The sequence below is a fragment of the Oncorhynchus masou genome, chromosome 31 (assembly GCF_036934945.1).
Source record: "Oncorhynchus masou masou isolate Uvic2021 chromosome 31, UVic_Omas_1.1, whole genome shotgun sequence".
In the NCBI taxonomy this organism is placed as follows: domain Eukaryota; kingdom Metazoa; phylum Chordata; class Actinopteri; order Salmoniformes; family Salmonidae; genus Oncorhynchus; species Oncorhynchus masou.
In genome coordinates, this window is record NC_088242.1 from 68,510,817 (window position 1) to 68,525,906 (window position 15,090).

At 45.5% G+C, this 15,090-nt stretch overlaps 1 protein-coding gene and 1 pseudogene across 1 annotated transcript in view; both read right to left on the bottom strand.

Annotated features, from left to right (window-relative positions):
- LOC135524992 (phosphatidylinositol phosphatase PTPRQ-like) overlaps window positions 1–4,682 on the bottom strand; it is a 57,703-nt pseudogene extending 53,021 nt beyond the window's left edge.
- The window catches only part of LOC135524993 (otogelin-like protein), a 64,428-nt gene continuing 53,377 nt past the window's right edge, over window positions 4,040–15,090 (bottom strand). Inside the window, exons 37-56 of the mRNA XM_064952790.1 lie at window positions 14,868–15,045; window positions 14,601–14,743; window positions 14,441–14,464; window positions 14,257–14,349; window positions 13,966–14,155; window positions 13,226–13,585; window positions 12,776–12,961; window positions 12,376–12,588; window positions 10,327–10,431; window positions 10,126–10,233; window positions 9,873–9,974; window positions 9,651–9,755; window positions 9,447–9,487; window positions 9,282–9,345; window positions 9,029–9,207; window positions 7,942–8,046; window positions 7,711–7,830; window positions 7,595–7,640; window positions 5,479–5,558; window positions 4,040–5,399 (exon numbers count right to left, since the gene is read on the bottom strand). Coding sequence (XP_064808862.1) covers window positions 5,199–5,399; window positions 5,479–5,558; window positions 7,595–7,640; window positions 7,711–7,830; window positions 7,942–8,046; window positions 9,029–9,207; window positions 9,282–9,345; window positions 9,447–9,487; window positions 9,651–9,755; window positions 9,873–9,974; window positions 10,126–10,233; window positions 10,327–10,431; window positions 12,376–12,588; window positions 12,776–12,961; window positions 13,226–13,585; window positions 13,966–14,155; window positions 14,257–14,349; window positions 14,441–14,464; window positions 14,601–14,743; window positions 14,868–15,045 — 2,643 coding nt within the window. The 3' untranslated portion in view covers window positions 4,040–5,198. The remainder of the gene's footprint in view (window positions 5,400–5,478; window positions 5,559–7,594; window positions 7,641–7,710; window positions 7,831–7,941; window positions 8,047–9,028; window positions 9,208–9,281; window positions 9,346–9,446; window positions 9,488–9,650; window positions 9,756–9,872; window positions 9,975–10,125; window positions 10,234–10,326; window positions 10,432–12,375; window positions 12,589–12,775; window positions 12,962–13,225; window positions 13,586–13,965; window positions 14,156–14,256; window positions 14,350–14,440; window positions 14,465–14,600; window positions 14,744–14,867; window positions 15,046–15,090) is intronic.

Genomic DNA, 15,090 nt, shown 5'->3' on the forward strand with positions numbered 1-15,090 from the left:
TCCCCTTTCCGATTGTTTGGGGCATCTGGAAAAAAGCTTGTCCGGAGAAGACAAGGTGAGCGCTACAATCAGTCCTGTGTCATGCCAACAGTAAAGAATCCTGAGACCACTCACTCACAATTTTGACTAAGAACACAGCCATGAATAAAGAATGGTACCAACACATCCTCCGAGAGCAACTTCTCCCAACCATCCAGGAACAGTTTAGTGACGAACAATGCATTTTCCAGCATTATGTAGCACCTTGCCATAAGGCAAAAGTGATAACTAAGTGGCTCGGGGAACAAAACATTGATATTTTGGGTCCATGGCCAGGAAACTCCCCAGACCTTAATCCCATTGAGAACTTGTGGTCAATCCTCACGCGGGGGGACAAACAAAAACCCACAAATTCTGACAAACTCCAAGAATTGATTATACTAGAATGGGCTGCCATCAGTCAGGATGTGGCCCAGAAGTTAATTGACAGCATGCCAGGGTGGATTGCAGAGGTCTTGAAAAATAAGGGTCAACACTGCAAATATTGACTCTTTGCATCAACTTCAGGTAATTGTCAATAAAAGCCTTTGACACTTATGAAATAGTTGTTACTATGGAATACTGATGTATAATTACATCTGACAAAAATATCTAAAGACACTGAAGCAGCAACCTTTGTGGAAATTAATATTTGTGTCATTTTCAAAACTTTTGGCCACAACTGTACTCTTACACCTTCAGCCATCAACTGAACTTGAAAGCATTTTACAGGACAGTACTCATCCCCTTCACTTAAAATTCAGTTCAGCAGCAGCCGGACAAGGGGAAAGAGACTTCTTCAAAATAAAATCAAAACAGATAAATATGGGGACTGGTTTATTCCGACAGCCATTAGGCTGTATAATAGATAGTCTGTTACATTTACATTACATTTAAGTCATTTAGCAGACGCTCTTATCCAGAGCGACTTACAAATTGGTGAATTCACCTTCTGACATCCAGTGGAACAGCCAGTTTACAATAGTGCATCTAAATCATTTAAGGGGGGGGGGGGGGGGGGTGAGAAGGATTACTTTATCCTATCCTAGGTATTCCTCCTGTTGGTCCTTCATGTACACTTTCATTTTTAATGTGGAGCTATAGCACTTGGACTAAATTCTATTGTGTCATTTTTGTGTTGTCATATTTTATCTACCGTCTTTTCAAGCACATGACCAAATAAGTTTCCCTCTGGTGGGATAATACAGTTGATGTGAATCTGAATCTGGTTGGCTGGTCCTCATTAAAGTCCCGTAGATCACTTCATTATTCCCATTTTGTTTACAAAGCTCTACTACACAACATTCCAACTCACCTAACTTCACTGTTAAAATATGAGATACCAAACTAGGTAAATCCGCTTTTAGTTTTAAAGCACCTCATTGCTGGCACCAACTACAAAATACATTACGACTGGATGTTCTGGTGTTGCTCGAGCAATTTCAAATACTGATTGGGAACCTTCTTATTGAGGAATGCAATTGTTTTTCTTGAATATTTATGTTGTATTTTACTTGTTTTATATTGTATTAGATTTGAGATTTTTGTCTCATGACATTGTATATGCAGGGCTCCCTTATGAAAGAGTCCTGGTCTCAATGTTAACTCCTAGCTTAAATAAAGGGAAAACATGTAAAAATATACCTGTCTCCATGGTGGTGTGTAGTCTCTGGGTGAGGCTGATGTTGAGGTGTGTGAAGGGCGTGGTCAACTCTGCTGTGATGCTGTAGTGTGCTCCAGGCTGCAGACCTCTCACTGCGTACGAGGAGTTGTGTGTGTGGTCAGTGTGTGTGTGTGTGTGTTTGGTGTGCATGGTTGTGAAGAGTGAGGGCAGTGAGAGTCTGATGGTTCTGTAGGGTGCAGGACAGCAAAGCACTGGTGGTGGTCACCTCGACACGGAGAGAGGAGAGGGGGACAGGAGCTACACAGTGCACACATAAACAAACAAAAATGCACGCACACACACACACGCACGCACACACACACACACACACACACACACACACACACACACACACACACACACACACACACACACACACACACACACACACACACACACACACACACACACACACACACATACACACACACACACACGAACCTGTTACAACTGCACAAGTCTAATTGTGAAACAGTAAACCATTCCTTTTCATCCATTATCTATTAAATTCTGTTGTATAACAGGACCATAGAGGTCAGGGGTCAAGGTTAGGCTCACCAATATGAAAGGTCTTAGTCTCCAGTGTGGCGTTTTTTTTATAGTGTTCAATGGGATGTCACTTCCTACTGGGTCCTCAGCCAATTGCAGCTGCAGCCTGCAGTTAGGTGAACACTCAGAGCGGCCAATGAAGGGCCAAGCCACACCTGAAGGGGCGAGGACAGAGAGTGGTTTGGTGGTTGCAATGTTTGTGGTTGTCCAGTGGTTGTGTGGTCAGACCGTGATCAGTGCACAACAGGAGTGACATGCACTATCCTCTAAAGATAGTACCACAACATGCATACATCCAATATCAATATGGCTTTGGAATCAGAAAACCTGTCTGTTTGGATATCTCATCTATGTACCGAAGAGCGAGGTAATGTCCAGTGGCTTCAGTGAGGACTGAGGTTGTCAGAGTTCTGTGTAAGAGGAGGTGTGTAATCACAGCTGAACTGTACCGAGGAGTCCTCCCCAGTGACGCAACACAACTTTGAATTTAGCGCTCCGCAGCAGCATACCGAGAAGCAGAGCCTCGTGTGAAGACACGCACAGTCCAATTCAATCAGTCTGTGTGTCGTTCTGCCCAATTGTTTCTGCCCTGCTGCCCTTTCCTTTTTGTTGGGATAAGAGCCGGTTACTATGACAACCAGGCTTGCAGCCACACAGAGAGCAACTCCTGGGGAGAGAGGGAGAGAAGGATAGGGAGAAAGAACGGGATGAAAGTAAAGAACTTAAAGTAGACCAGATAGACAACATTCCATATACCTCAGCCTCTTTGCAGATTTATTCTCTAGTGCATTCAGGACCACTCTCTCTTTCTCACACAGACACACACACCCACTGTTCAGTCGATTCATTTCTGGGCTGTATTGATTCAGTGATTTGCTAACCAACTCCACTGCTGTCGATGTGTGTATGAGAGAGAGTGAGTGTAGAGAGAGCTGAACAGCGAGTAGTTGAATGTGAGCTAGTGGTCTGTGCGAATGATAAAAAAAAGGAATAATTTCCTGATCAATCACTAATCAATGACGGATCAATGTGGTTTCCTGCCTCTTCAATACTTCACTTCTTCCTGGTGGAGGTCACTGGATTTTACCGATGATGAAGTGTCATTAACATGGTTTATTTAGATGGTAATTATACACTGAGTGTACAAAACATTAGGAACACCTGCTCTTTCCATGACATAGACTGACCAGGTGAATCCAGGTGAAAACTATGATCCCTTATTTATGTCACTTTTTAAATCCACTTCAATAAGTGTAGATGAAGGGGAGGAGACAGTTTAAAGAATGTTTTTTAAGCCTTGACACTATTGAGACATGGATTGTGTATGTGTGCCATTCAGAGGGTGAATGGGCAAGACAAAAATTTAAGTGCCTTTGAATGTGGTATGGCATTAGATGCCAGGTGGTTTGAGTGTGTCAAGAACTGCAACACTGCTGGGTTTTTCACAATCAACAGTTTCCTGTGTGTATCAACAATGGTCTACCACCCAAGGGACATCCAGCCAACTTGACAAAACTATGGGAAGCATTGGAGTCAACATGGGCCAGCATCCCTGTGGAACACTTTCAAAACCTTGTAAAGTCCATGAACTCAATATTAGGAAGGTGTTTCTAATGTTTTGTACACTCAGTGTATACACACACACATTGTTACACAGACCCCCACACAATAATTACACACTACCAGGCCAGAGAAACACAAACACACATCAGCACTGAACACACTGAGTCAGCAGGGGAGTGTGTGTGTGGAGGAGGATGGTTTTTCATTCATGCAAAAAAACACCAACCAGTCAGTCAGACACTGTTGAGTATTTTATTGTTCTATTCTGAGTCATAACATCTGTGTGATGGCAGCAGCACATACTGTATGATTACTGGCACAATGCTTCATAATAAACAACACAGCACATACTGTATGATTACTGGCACAATGCTTCACAATAAACAACAGAGCAGATACAGCCTTCTGTAGAATTACAGATCATCTACTTCCAGATGCGTAGGTGGATTAGTAATTAATTGATTTAAATCCAAATACTTTTGTATAAAAGCTTTACATTTGTAATGAATGTTTTTTTATTCTAAGACAAATATTAGCGGCATATTAAACATGTCAGTCATCAGGAGAGAACTAGATCACTGACATACTAAATCAGCAGTAGTCCTGTCAGCTGGGACCAACTGATCTGAACATTATAAAGCCAGAGAGGACTAGCTAGTGTTACACACGAGGAGGAGCAGGCTACAGCAGTACAGATAGGACTAGTGTTATCATAGTACAGGAGGAACTGGTTACAGCATTACACATCTGTAATGACAGGGTCACTACAACAGGCCAGCATACACTCTTCAACAACAGACTGAAGGAAGACTAAAGAACTCGCCTACCTGGACACTTGACCTGTCTGACCTCTAACCTTCCATCCTCCGTCCAACCTACCGTTTGCCATACTGGAACTCACATTGACTAGATCAGGGTAGATAGACTTCAGTTTTACGTTAAAAAAGACTGTAAAATCACCAGGAATTCAGCTAAAAATGAGTTTAGTTTTGTAAATGTTTCCAAGTATTCCCACAAATAAAAAGACGTGTCTCAATGTATGAAATTATTGTTATTTTCAAATAGCATTTATTTTTTGGCTTAGTTGTGGTCAATTTGCAGTGTAACTAATCAAAAGAGAACTATCACGCTCTCCCAGAAGCTTGGCTGGTGCATAAAACCTGTGAATTCAGACAAACAGAGGTGTAATGGGTTCACAAAATATGTTGCATAAAGCTTACTTCATTATTCAATATGTTACATTTTTCTACTGCATCAGGGATAGCGTACACAGATGTTTCATCTTTACAGCCTTCTTCAGTGTGTAGGTACCTGTGTACAGTGTACAAATTATTATAATTATTTTCCATGCCCCCGACCATCCTCCTGAATCTAGTTGCCTACCCCTTGATTACAGTAGATCTCTTTAGTTCCATAGGCAGGAGCAGTCTAGAGGTTCCTGGAAGCTGTAGTCCACCAGGGTAGCATTGCGTGAGCAGTAGAGGGTGACGGAGCGGGATTGTAGTCCACTCTCTCTGCAGCACTTACAGAAGCGGGCATGGCTGTTGATGTTGAAGTTAAAGATGGTGGCAGACGGACACTTCCCATCACACGAATACACTGTCAACTGAGAGAGAGAGAGAGAGGGGTGGTAAGATTTTATACTCCATAAAAAAAACATCTTATTGATACTGTCTCTCGCTTACCGGTGCGTTGCTCCTGCAGTCGTCTTTCCTGATGGTGGTTCGGATTGCTACACGCTTACACATCTTACCGTCCTCCTTACCTAAACACACACGCACACAGAGGAAACGCTGAGATACACGCAAGCACACACACAGCTTTCAGCCCCAGAGTCCTGTCATTCACACAGTAAAAGGCCTATTGAGCAGGACTCTTTTGCCTAGCAGCGGGGGCTCAGTTTAATTGACAGCCAGCTGACTGGGGGGCAGTTCTCATGCCAGAGACCCAGCTCCCATTGGCCACTGGCCTGAACTTAAACTCACTCTAGCCAATCGGGGATAAGACACAGGGGGCAGAGGGGTGGGGGATGATGGAATGTTGAGAGGTAGCAACATGACGTCCAGCTCTACACTTGGCCAAACTCTCTGTATATGTGAAGGAATGGGGATGATTCTTACTCACATAGAGGATTCAGCACAGCAATAACATGTTGACACATTGGAATGGGGTTTTGTCCTGAGGAATGTTAGGTGAACCTTGACCTGTAGTTTATATGTATGGTGTGGTAGGGTTAGGACTAGACAAACACACACTATGATAGGTGAAGGATGAGAGGTTGTGGTACCTGTGTCACAATTAGTACTACCAGTGAGGGTTATGGGGTGAGAGGTTAAAGATGAAAGGAGAGAGGTCGTGGTACCTTTGTCACAGTTAGTACTACCAGTGGGGGTTACGGGGTTAACGGTAAACGGTATAACACCGACTCCAGAACCTGGGAGCAGCGGCAGGAACAACAACGTCAGGAGAACGATAGGAGAACACACAGGTTAACGTTGGTTTAGAACACATTGAAAACACACAGAGGAATCAGCGCAGTGGCATGCACAGCCATGGGAGCCAGACAATGTTCTCTGAGACTGGGGAAGACAGCCAGATGGCCAAACACTCAGGATTACTACACGCTGATGCACCAAGGCTCATTCTCATTGGCCACACTAAACACCAAGCATCACCATTGGCCAAAATGTAACAAAAACAAGCATTCCCATTGGCTAAACTGGTAAAGCAGGCAAGCGGACAAGCTGCTGTATTACTGGGAGAGCAGACTGGGTCTGTGTTCTTCACCTTCACCTTTACATGCACAATTTGTGTTTAATGGGACAGTTCACCAGTGGTGTAAAGTACTTAAGTAAAAATATGTAAGTACTACTTAAGTAGTAATAATGTAGTTTTATTCCATACATTTTACCTGACATCCAAAAGTACTTCATTTTGACCGCTTAGCAGGACAGTGTCCAATTCAAGCACTTCTGCCTCTGATCTGGCAGACTCACTAAACACAAATGCATCTTTTATAAATGATGTCTCAGTGTTGGAGTATGCCTCTGGCTATCCATACACTTTAAAAACAAGAAAATGGTGCCATATGCTTTGCTTAAAAGAAGGAATTGGAAATGATTTATACTTCTGATACTTAAGTATATTTGAGCAATTACATTTACTTTTGATACTTAAGTATATTTAGAACCAAATACTTTTAAACTTTTACTCGAGTAGTATTTTACTGAGTGACTTTTACTTTTACTTGAGTAACTTTCTATTAAGGTATCTATACTTTTACTCAAGTATGACAAATGGATACTTTTTCCAACACTGCAGTTCACTTAAAATACAAACTGCCTTCCTCTTATGGACATCTAAGTATTTTATGGATTTACAGTCTGTTTAGCTACAGTTTATCATTAGCATCAATTGATTTTAAAAGAAAATTGGAGTGGTAGGACGGACCACTGTTTGCATGCTGTTAATCTCCAGATAACTGTGAGTTATGATCATTTATCCACTAAATAAAGTATTTTCCAATCAACAGTAAAATCCTTCTACAATATTATCATGACAGTGTATAAGGACCATCAGGCAGATCTAGGACCACCCCTACAGCAGAGGCTGCTGGGTAGTGTAGTGATTCATGCTGGTTGTTGCCAGCCAACCACAAGCTTTTACTCTGCTTTAGGCTGCTACAGGCCACACCCCCCAACCAGTCAGCCAATAAGCCCAACCGTTGCCAGGCAATGCCCTGCCCGCCCCTGTGATTGACAGCTGAAAGCATATGAGAAGCAAATGTGATCGGTCACTTACACGTTCTGCAACAGCCGTCCACATAGCTCTGGACCACACCCCCATTCTGCAATGATTGAAAAAAGGTTACAGACAGACCTCATTGTGTGTGAATGTTAGAGTGTGTGTGTGTTTACCTGAGTGCACTCTGTGTCGTTGAAGGGGGGGCAGACCACCCCCGAGGCCAGCACCACGGTTCCCCCTGCCGTCTCCACACAGTCGTACCGTGTACAGTTATCTACCCAGGAGCTCCCCGCCTGTTCACACACACACCGTCAAAGTTATCCATCCAGGATTTTCCTGTGTGTTAGGTAGATTATTTGTGTCTGTTTGGCAGTATTAGGTTGTGTGTGTGTGTGTGTTCTCACAGTGAAGACCTCAGTGGTTCTGTTGTGGATGTTGAAGGAACAGGAGACGTTCTTACAGGAGCCACAGCACACCTGAGGATCTGACGATGCTGCGTAAAGCTGGTGCTGAGAGGTGGGAGGGAGGTCAGAAGGGGGGGGCGGAGAAATCAGAAGGAGGGGGTGGAGAAATCAGAAGGAGGGGGAGAAGTCAGAGGAGGGAATAAGGAGGGGTTGAAGAGAGGGGGAGATCAGGGGGAGGAGGGGAGAAGTCAGAAGGGGGAGAGGGGGAGAAGTCAGAAGACGGGGAGAAATCAGAAGGAGGGGGAGAAGTCAGAGGAGGGGAGAAGTCAGAAGGAGGGGGAGAAGTCAGAGGAGGGGAGAAATCAGAAGGAGGGAGGAGAAGTCAGAGGAGGTGAGAAGTCAGAAGGGGGGGAGAAGTCAGAGGAGGGGATAAGTCAGAAAGAGGGGTTGAAGTCAGAAGGGGGAGAGAAATCAGAAGGGGGGAGAAGTCAGAAGGAGGGGTTGAAGTCAGAAGGGGGAGAAATTAGAAGGGGGAGAAGTCAGAAGGAGGGGAGAAGTCAGAAGGAGGGGTTGAAGTCAGAAGGGGGAGAAATTAGAAGGGGGAGAAGTCAGAAGGAGGGGTTGAAGTCAGAAGGGGGAGAAATTAGAAGGGGGAGAAGTCAGAAGGAGGGGGAGAAGTCAGAAGGAGGGGACAAGTCAGGAGGGGGAAAGTCAGAAAGAGGGAAGAAGTCAGAAGGGGGGGAGTCAGAAGGGGGGGTTAGAAGGGGGAGAGGAGTCAGAAAGGGGGGGAGAAGTCAGAAGAGAGGGGAGAAGTCAGAAGGAGGGGTTGAAGTCAGAGGAGGGGTTGAAGTCAGAAGGAGGGGTTGAAGTCAGAGGAGGGGTTGAAGTCAGAAAGGAGGAGAAGTCAGAAGTCAGGAGGGGAGAAGTCAGAAAGAGGGGAGAAATCAGAAGGAGAGGGAGAAGTCAGAGGAGGGGACAAGTCAGAAGGAGGGGGAGTCAGAAGGGGGGGGGGGGTCAGAAATGGGTTGACGTAACTCTGATCAGGATGGAAGTTTGGAGTGTGTGTGAGAGAGAGAGAAAGACATACTGGGCCACACTTCTGAGAGCAGTTGACAGCGGACACGTCCATGGCGTAGTATCCGGTGTGTGTGTCACGGTGTGTCAGACAGTGTACGGTGTAACACAGCTCTCCTTCATAGTACTGAATCAGGCTCTGCCCTGGCCCCAGCACCGTGACTCCCTGGAACACACACACCTCTGCCTTCTCTACACACAGAGGTCAGGGGTTAGTAGCCTAGGGTGTGTTTGTGCATAGTGTGTGTGTATGTGTGTGTACTTACTGCAGGTGTAGCGGGGGCAGCCACAGATGCTTCTGCTGTCTGGAACCTCCACCTGTACCTCCCCCTGAGAGACCAGAGACGTTACTATGACACACACAAACACACACATGCACGCATGAACATTGCACACACAAACAGGAATATTCCTGAAGTTGACTGACTCACCACCTGACAGACTGGGAGAGAGCTGTCCTCACACTGGCATTCTGAGAGAAGAAGAGAGACTTTGTTTACTACAGAACTGGAGGCCTAGAACCATGCTCTGTTTGGACATTATTCAAAGACACAGTTCTGGCATGATGGTATGTGTGTGCATTTAGATGTGTGTGTGCAACTATTGCGTGTGCAAAAATGTGTGTTTGTGTGTACCACAAAGGTGGTCGGGGCAGCATTGTCCAGGGTGGGTGGTTTGGACCAATGACAGGCCAGGAGAGCAGGTCAGAGACGACTCAGGACACAGGTTCACATCACACACTGCACACAGGAGAACACTGCTGTAAACATCAACCCTGTGTGTGTGTGTGTGTACATGAATGTGTGTTGTCTATACAGCTTGTATAGTGTGTAGAGTATAATGTGTGTGTGTGTTACCACAGTGGTATTGAGGGCAGCAGCTGTTAGTGGTGTTTAGATTCACAGCTAATATCTCGCCATCGGAACAGGCCGGGACGGGCTCGATACATGACTCACACACTGCAGAGAGAAGACACACACACCGTTGGTCACTGACTGTTTTTGGCCGATCGTCGGTCCTCTACTTTTTTCAACATCTACCCAAAGTTCAGCTACAGTAATGTTGGACGGAGACGGTCGACCCAGGAAGCAGTAGAAGGTCTGACCTTACCACACAGGAAGGAGTAACAGCAGGAGTTGTCCTCACGGACCTCCACGAGGAACTGATCTTCTCTGCAGTCAGGGGCGGTGACGGGTGGACAGGCATGGGGGTCGCACTCTGAGACAGACCAATCACAGGACTCAGTTATTAAACCACACCTAACAATACCAGTGAATGATTAAAGCTATTATCTTTTGGTTCAGTACCTACCACAACGGTACTCTGGGCAGCAGGACAAGGCACTGTAACCAATCACCAGCCGGTTCCCATTTTCACAGGGCGGAGCCTCACTCTCACAGATGGTCAGATTACACTCTGAGAGAGAGAGAGAGAGAGATGCAGCTTAAGCCCCACCCTCTTCAACATACATATCAACAAATTGGCGAGGGCACTAGAACAGTCTACAGTACCCTGCCTCACCCTACTAGAATCTGAAGTAAAATGTCTACTGTTTGCTGATGATCTGGTGCTTCTGTCCCCAACCAAGAAGGGCCTACAGCAGCACCTAGAACTTATGCATAGATTCTGTCAGACCTGGGCCTGACAGTAAATCTCAGTAAGACAAAAATAATGGTGTTCCAAAAAAGGTTAAGTTGTCAGGACCACAAATACAAATTCCATCTTGACACAGTTTCCCGAGAGCACACAAAAAACTATACATACCTCTGCCTAAACATCAGCACCGCAGGTAACTTCCACAAAGCTGTGAATGATCTAAGAGACAAGGCAAGGGGCTCCCGAGTGGCGCAGTGGTCTAAGGCACTGCATCTCAGCGCTAGAGGCGTCACTACAGACACCCTGGTTTGAATCCAGGCTGTATCACAACTGGCCGTGATTGGGAGTCCCATAGGGCGGCGCACAATTGGCCAGTATCGTCCGGGTTTGGCCGGTGTTGGCCTTCATTGTAAATAATAATTTATTCTTAACCGACTTGCCTGGTTAAATAAAGGTTCAAATAAAAAAGAAGAGCCTTCTATGCCATCAAAAGGAACATAACATTTGACATACCAATTAGGATCTGTCTAAAAATACTTGAATCAGTTGTGGAAACCATTGCCCCTTATGGTTCTGGGGTCCACTCACCAACCAAGAATTCACAACATGGGACAAATACCAAAAATATCCTCCATGTACAACGTAAAACACCAAATAATGCATGCAGAGCAGAATTAAGCCGATACCCGCTAATGATCAAAATCCAGAAAAGAGCTGTTAAATTCTACAACCACCTAAAAGGAAGCAATTGCCAAACCTTCCATAACAAAACCATCACCTACAGAGAAATACACCTGGAGAAGAGTCCGCTCAGCAAGCTGGTCCTGGGGCTCTGTTCACAAACAGACCCCACAGAGCCCCAGGACAGCAACACATTTAGACCCAACAAAATCATGAGAAAACAAAAAAATAATTACTTGACACAATGGAAAGAATTAACAAAAAAACAGAGCAAACTAGAATGCTATTTGGCCCTAAACAGAGAGTACACAGCGGCAGAATACCTGACCATTGTGACTGACCCAAAATGAAGTAAAGCTTTGTAAGTCGCTCTCCAATTTGTAAGTCGCTCTGGATAAGAGCGTCTGCCAAATGACTTAAATGTAAATGTAATGTTAAATGACTATGTACAGACTCAGTGAGCATAGCCTTGCTATTGAGAAAGGTCATCATAGGCAGACCAGGCTCCCAAGAGAAGACAGGCTATGTGCACAATGCCCACAAATTGAGGTGGAAACTGTGCTGCACTTCCTAACCTCCTGCCAAATGTATAACCATATTAGAGACATATTTCACTCAGATTACACAGACCCACCGAGAATTTGAAAACAAATTCAATTTTGATAAACTCCCATATCTATTGGGTGAAATACCACAGTGTGCAATCACAGTAGCAAGATTTGTGACATGTTGCCACAAGAAAAGGGCAACCAGTGAAGAACAAACGCCATTGTAAATACAACCTCTATTTAAGTGTATTTATTTGAGCTTTTTGCGCAACGTTACAACACTGTATATAAACATAATAACACTGTATATAGATCATAATATGATGTCTTTATTCTTTGGGAACCTGTGTGAGTGTAATACTGTTAACTTTTTATTGTTTATTTAACTTTTGTTAATCCATTTCACTTGCTTTGGCAATGTAAACATGTTTCCCATGCCAATAAAGCCTCTTGAATTGAATTGAGAGAGAGAGAGAGAGAGAGTCGATGGTATATGTAGGTGTCTAAGCATGCATGTGTGTGTGTGTGTCCTCACCACAGATCTTCTTGGGACAGCAGGCCCCCTCTTCCAGGACATCCAGTACGTACTCTCCCTCCCTCTCACATAGTGGAGTGGGACTAAAGCTGCAGTCAGGTTCTACTGCCACCACAGAACCGTTCTCCAGGCAGCGGAACAAACAGCAGCCACGCAATGACCCGTTCCACACCTCCCCAGGGGCCCGCGGAGACCCCTCGTTATCCGTACACACTACAAACACACACATAGCCACATGTATCAGTACACTCTAAAAAACACAGAAGCAGAACCATAACAAGAGTCATACAGAGCACAAGCTCATAGAGCTGACATACGAGAGAAGACGTACACTGACATAGAGATGATATACAGCTGACATAGAGCTGACATACAGCTGACATAGAGCTGACATACTCACCACACTGCTCCTCTGTGACGCAGTAAGTGGAGTCTGCACGGTGCAGGATGGTTCCAGAGCGACACACACACTCCTCTCTGATGTGGGAGCAGGTGGTCTCCTCATAGAACTCTCTGTTCTGACAAGTCCGGGTGGTACAGGTCGACACACACGCCTGGTACTCCCTACCTGAAGGACACCTCAACGCTACACACACAGACAAGCATGCACAGACACGCAAACACACACACACACACGTACGCATAAGCATGCACAGACACGCAAACACACACACACACATACGCACAAGCATGCACAGACACGCAAACACACAGACACACGTACGCACAAGCATGCACAGACACGCAAACACACAGACACACCGCTGTTGTTGTGACGTCACCAGCTAATACAGACCTGATGTGTGTGTGTATTAGTGTGTATTGGTGCGTGTGTGTACGAGGTCCTTACGGCAGAAGTTGTGTCGTCTCCAGTTGATGCAGACTTGGTAAGTGTAGCAGACAGCTACGTAGGCTGCCAGGAAGTCACACTGGTGGGCCTTATAGTGGAGGTCCCCTGCCCACATCACATCACAGAACTGCTCTGGAGACACCTTGCTGTGGCAGGGAGTGAAAGGTCTCTGTCTGAGCATGGAGAGACAGGTGGAGCAGTCTCCAGTGGTACAGTTGTCTCCGATGCGTCGTGTGTGTTCCGTGTCCTCTGAGGTGTGGACCCTCCAGGCCTGCAGGAACAGACCCAGGTCTGCCACCTCCCTCACCACCGTACCGTTAGGCAGCTTCAGGTCATCAGCCGGGTTCCCGTCACAACACCCTGGGAGACACACCAGCAGGGATTAAAAGGTGCTTAACCAAGATGAGACAAGGTGCAACCAAATAATAGTATGAGCATTGAGAAGGAAGAGGCGCAACTCTCGATCACAATTTAAAAACAACTTGATACTTTATTTACAAAACTGTTACAGATACACTTATATTCATCACATGCACGGATGAACAAATGCACGCCCACACGTGCACACCCTGAAGAAATAGGCCATAAATAGGGCAAGGTCTGAGAGAAACGTTCTCTCTTCTCCAGGTTCATTAAATCATGCTAGTGGACATCTTCAAAACAAACCCACATCCCTGATCTGACAATGAAGTATGGAAGCGTTAAGAGTAAATGCCAAATCTAGCTCATGGATGTCTTACCACAGAGGCCTCTAGTAGGAGCAGATGTGTTGGAGGGGGCGGTGTATTGCAGCACCATGATGCCAGTGCTGTGGTACCACTGTATGTTGACTCCTCCAGGAGTGGTGATCAGGTACATACTGCCTGTGTCCTCTACTGACAGAGCCTGGCGGGAGAAAGGCAGCCGCGCCTTGATGTGGTTCACTGACACCTGTATACCCACACGCACAGATATAGCATGAGCTGTGTTCTACAGTGTATACGATCGAGTAATGGTTCAGTGGTCAGTCGCTTGCGGTCAGTGATGGTCACCTTGCGGTCAAGACGGTTGATGATGATCCTGTAGGAGGGAGTGGTGATGTTCAAGTTCTTGAAGCACAGACCTGACGTTCCACCACTAGGGCTCTGAGAGAAAGATGTCCAAGTAACACAGTGTAATAATGACCATACAATTACTATGATAATGATCATGATTAGATGTTAAAAGGAAACTCACAGGTCGTCTGATGGAGTTGACGCTCTAAATATGAAATAAGAAAAAGTAAACCAATCAGAATCAGGTGCTTATAGCATCCTATGACAGTTTGTAATAGTGAGTGTATTTAAAACAGAGAGCGTTTGTGTGTGTGTTTTAGCTTGTGTGTGTGTGTGTGTACCTGGCTGGTAGGGCATTTGTTCACTGTTCCTATGATGTTCTCTGTGGGCAGGTAGACCAGGATGTAGGAGCCGTTATCATACAGCGCCACGTTGTTACCGTCAAACGTTATCACACGCAGGTCTGACATCACAGAGCAGCGACCTAACACATACACACACATGCACGGATAGGCAAACACACACAAGCACAGTATGTTTGTAAAATGTGTGTGTGTTGGTATGTATGTAGTGTATGTGTGTGTATGTACAGTAGTGTGTGTTCTTACAGGGGCACTGCCAGAGCGGGCAGCAGGGGTCGGTGTTGGTGAGGACAGCCATGCCCAGCAGAGAGCAGCGAGGAGGAGTGGTGTTGTACCGACAGTGGAGGGAGGAGTTATGTAGGAGCAGCTCCCCATTAAAACAGATCAGCTCTGCACATTCATCAACACGGTAGGAATATGGGGGCTGGAGAGAACAGAGAGAAACGAGAGAGAGGGAGATCAGAGAGAT